This window comes from Rutidosis leptorrhynchoides, chromosome 3 (genome assembly GCF_046630445.1).
Source record: "Rutidosis leptorrhynchoides isolate AG116_Rl617_1_P2 chromosome 3, CSIRO_AGI_Rlap_v1, whole genome shotgun sequence".
NCBI lineage: Eukaryota > Viridiplantae > Streptophyta > Magnoliopsida > Asterales > Asteraceae > Rutidosis > Rutidosis leptorrhynchoides.
The window spans coordinates 17,446,909-17,452,058 of NC_092335.1; the positions used below are offsets into that span (position 1 = coordinate 17,446,909).

Sequence of the window (5,150 nt, forward strand, 5' to 3'; positions counted from 1 at the left end):
ATAAGTTTGCTGTAAAAGAGAAGTAAGAAGCTAGAATCAAAAGGGTGATGGAAGTGGATGAAAGATTGGAAGTAAGTTGGTGTTCTTGGAAGGTTTTCTTGAAGTGTTTTTGTATGGTTTTCTTATGGTGTTTTAGTATGGTTTTTGAAGCTAGATCTTTATGGAACTTTGCTGGATTGTTATGGAGTTTAGAGAGTAAGAAAGAGTGTGTGTTTTTAGTTAAGAGATTGAAGTAAAAATGAATCAAAAATGATGATACATATATACTCCTAAAAATGTGATCTTTAAGGATAACATGACAAAATTCTAGTTTGTATTTTTGTAATTAGTCTTGCAATGATTCAAAAGTAATTACCTTATACATAAGGCATGAATAAGGGCTGGTTAGGTGGTGATTTGATGTGTATATACCAATAGTAAATACGTATAGAAGCTTGGTATGATACGAGTACAAATACTCTAGGTATACGTATAGAAATTTTGTGAAAAATGGAATGAGGATTCAAATATAGCTATCTTTTGTGAATACACTTATATGATTTTATGTATTTAAGTTCTTAAAAGTGATTAAATACATTACTTATACAATATATGTATAAACATTATATGTCTTAAGTATTTATGTCAAATAACGTTACGTATAGTTATCGTTTTGAAAACTTAAGTTAGTAGTTTCAAAATACACATATAACTTGTTGTTATTAATATAAAATGAGGTATTAAAACATTCCTTAATCATGTTAAATATGTATATATACATATATATACACAAACGTATAATTATCATATATTGTATGGTTCGTGATATCATCGGTCAAACTAGACGGTCAAACGTTGTGTAAAACTCTTTTCGGAAATATCAGTCTCGACAATTTGGATTGCTTATCATGTTGGCAAGGTTTAATTTATGTAAATATTAATCTTTTAAGTATAGAATGATCGAAAAAGTGCGGTCGTTACACATGCACTTTATTTTAAACGCAATGGATACAAGTACATACTAAATTCTACACTGAGTTTGAACCGAAAATCCCTTAGCTTTGGTAACTGTTAACTGCCAGTTATAAGAACTGGTGGGCGCGAGTAGTAGTATATGGATCCATAGGGTTTGATATCCCCGTCCGAGCTAGAGCGCTAGCCTTTTAACGGACGTATGCTATTTGAGAAGCGTACACGTTGGTTTGCGTGTATTATTAAGATGATTATACAAAGGGTACAAATTATATAAGCATTAAAGTTTAGTTACCAGGGTGCTCAATTTTGTAGAACCGATTGATAAACGTTTCGAATGAAACAACTGAAATCTTGTGATCCACCTTTTATTTAAAACATAATGATAAACGTTTTGAATAAAACAACTGAACTTTTGTAATCCACATTGATTTACGGATTATGTGTAATATTAAAACTATGAACTCACCAACCTTTGTGTTGACACTTGAAGCATGTTTATTCTCAGGTTTCTAGAAGTCTTCCGCTGTTTGCTCATACGTGATACAAGTTATGTGCTTGGAGTCATACATGCTATATACAAGAAACTTGCATTCATCAAACCATTACCATGTATCTTATTTTGACTGTATTGTCAACAGATGTATTATTGTAAACCATTTAAATGGTGATTGTCTATATGTAGGAATCATCAGATGTAAAAAAACCTGGAATTTATATATTCATTTATGAAATACCTTTTCAAACGAATGCAATGTTACAAAACGTATCACATAGAGGTCAAATACCTCGCAATGAAATCAATGAATGACGTGTTCGTCCATATGGATTTGGAGCGATCGTCACACCTGAGGTGGTAACCTACACTTTCTTTGGTTTTCCACTTATATTTGATAAATTATATGACATGATGCGTGCCATTGTGTATTGGCTACTATGCATATTTATATTTATCAGTGATGCTGTTCATAGTCTCGGGGGGGTTAAAAAAGCCAACATGACGGTTACCAGGTCATGCATCGAGATGGAGAGACAAGCTCTACTGATATTTAAAGCGGACTTAAAAGACAAATATGTCGCTCTATATGATTGGGGAAATGAAGAAGAAAAGAGGGATTGTTGCAAATGGTTGGGTGTCCATTGTGACTCCCACACTGGTCACGTAGTCACACTTAATCTTGGTTTTCTTTCTCACTTAGCGGGTAAAATTAATCCATCAATAACACTGTTAAAGCAGTTACAACACCTTGATATATCTGGAATTGATTTTCAGTCCAGTCATATACCAAACTTTTTGGGTTCCCTTACCAATCTAGAGTTTTTGGTTATGTATGGTGCTAATCTCAGTGGACCTATTCCTCGCCAGCTTGGTAATCTATCCAAGTTGTCTTATTTTGATCTCCGTGAGAATTCTTTGGTGGGAACTATTCCTCATCAGATTGGAAACCTCTCCAAGTTGTCTCATATTGATCTCAGTGGTAATTATTTGGTGGGAACTATTCCTCGTCAGATTGGAAACCTCTCCAAGTTGTCTCATCTCGATCTCAGTAATAATTCTTTGGTGGGAACTATTCCTCATGAGCTTGGAAACCTCTTCAACCTGACTCATCTTTATCTCAAAGTTAATTCGTTGGTGGGATCTATTCCTGCTTCTTTTGGAGCTTTAACTTCTCTCACCACCTTATTACTCTCAGATAATAAACTAGGAGGTGTCATTCCTCATGAGCTTGGAAATCTCTCTAACTTTAAATGGCTTGATCTGAGTGGTAATTATTTGGTGGGATCTATTCCTTCTTCCATTGGAGCTTTAATTTCTATCAATGATTTAGACCTCTCAGTAAACTACCTTAGAGGGTCCCTGCCCAATTTCACTGGATGGTCATCGTTGATTAGCTTGTCGCTTGCTCATAATTCTCTCAACGGAAGCGTTCCTAACTTCACAGGGTGCGATTTCCTACAAGAGTTAGACCTATCTGGTAACCAGTTGAGTGGTGATTTACCCAATAGTGTGGGCCAACTTTCAGATCTTGAATATCTTGATCTTTCAGCCAATTCCCTTAATGGTGTGATATCCGACCTTCACTTTATAACTCTTTCATCCTTGACCTATTTGGATATGTCTTTTAATTCACTTTCATTTGATTTGAGCTTCCATTTCATAGTTCCTTTCCAGTTGGTGACCATAAGATTGCATTCATGCAAACTGGGACCTAGTTTCCCATTGTGGATCAAAAATCAAGCAAGTTTTGAACATCTTGATATTTCCAGTGCTGGTATATCAGATAGTGTCCCTGTGTGGTTCTGGCACCTACCAGATGTATTAGTATTTTTGAACGTGTCATCAAATGAATTGAAAGGTAAGCTACCTGATCATATATTGTTAGACTTTGTGGAGTATCCTGGATTGGACTTGAGTAACAATCGTTTTGAAGGTATGGTACCACCATTGCCTTCTAAACTTTCCTCGTTAAACCTTTTCGGAAATAATTTCAATGGGGACCTCTCTTTCTTGTGTCATATTGATGTGGAATTAACTTTCGTTGACCTCTCCAACAATTCATTTTCAGGGAGCCTTCCTGACTGTTGGTCACAATTCCAAAAATTGGTTGTTCTTGATTTGTCTAACAACAATTTATCCGGGAGTATTCCTTCGTCTTTTGGATTCTTGAATCAACTAGAGGCATTGTATTTGCGAAAAAATGCCTTTGTTGGTGAAGTGCCCATGTCCTTGAGCAACTGTACAAATCTGAGGTTTGTGGACCTTGGGGAAAACAAGTTATCAGGCAAAATACCGATGTGGGTTGGGGAAAGACTTACAATGCTATATGCACTTGTTTTAGGATCAAATATGTTAAGTGGTAGTCTACCTACCCAAATATGTTGGTTGTACAATCTTCATATCCTTGACCTGTCTATGAATCGATTGGTGGGTAATCTTCCTGATTGCCTTGGTAACCTAACATCTATGTCTAGTAAAAGGTCAGGAGATGATTTGACTAACCATTCTTATTACTCCTATCGTCAAAATATGACCAAGGAAGATCTTTTTCTTCGTGGTTTACTTCCATATCCCTGTCTTAAAAATCCTCATTATTCTCGTTTTATTTCTTGTCATTCTGCTACTGTACCTCAGGAGTTCATTGACAAAGCATTGGTTGTATGGAAAGGAACGTACAGATCTTTTGGAAGAAGTAATCTCGATCTATTGAATATCATTGACGTCTCAAACAATAACTTATCAGGGGAGTTTCCCTTTGAGATCACTCGTCTTGTTGAACTAGTATCCTTAAATTTCTCCCTCAATAAATTTCATGGTGAACTCCCAAAAGATATTGGTCTATTGAAATCTCTTAATTCTCTTGACTTGTCCAGAAATCAGTTTTCTGGAAAGATTCCCTCAAGTTTGTCACAGTTGGACAGTTTAGGTGTTCTTGATCTTTCGTACAATAACATGTCAGGAAAAATACCAACTGGGACTCTACTCCAAGGCTTTAATTCATCCTCCTATGAAGGTAACTCACTACTTTATGGACCTCCACTCACACCAATATCCAGCCGTACACCTGTTACTATCGTTGTTGAGGAGGATGACAACGACATGAATGGAGATGACGACTTTTGGAAATCATATTACATGGGTATGGGTTCTGGATTTGCAGTTGGATTTTGGGGAATTTCTGGTCTTATATTTCTCAACCGTCGATGCAGACATTTACTTTTTGCATCATTGAGTCTCGCAAAGGATTTGATATACGTAACAGTTGCTGTTTTATATCGAAAGTTAAGAAGATAAATATTGCATCTATTATGTATTCAACTGTTTCATAATACTCACTTTGAAATATAGAGTATGTTATAATACAATGTTATATTGCATGTATTCTTTACTGCAATACTATTATTACAACACAATTATAAATCGTTTGTTTTACAGGTTGTATGCATGCCTACATTCATAAGCAGGTGATCTTAATATTTATATATCAATGTTGGATGCCATTCTAGCTCTTTTACTCTATAATTTATCTGTGATTTCTCTTTAGCCTCTTAATGATTAAGAGAGTGTTTCAACTCTGAATGGTTCAACACCAAAAACATATGTCATTCAGATGTCAGAAACAAACGCATTGAATATTGAATGGTTCAGCATTCAGTGTTGAACTATTTCATTAAGAGGTAAACAAACGCACACTAAGACC

General features: G+C 35.4%; 1 protein-coding gene across 1 annotated transcript; it reads left to right on the top strand.

The window, feature by feature from the left end:
- Nucleotides 1–1,861: 1,861 nt before the first annotated feature.
- LOC139899706 (receptor-like protein EIX2) lies at nt 1,862–4,744 on the top strand. The gene has a single exon (XM_071882547.1). It carries the CDS (start codon nt 1,862–1,864, stop codon nt 4,742–4,744), a length of 2,883 nt encoding a protein of 960 aa, XP_071738648.1.
- Nucleotides 4,745–5,150: the final 406 nt, after the last annotated feature.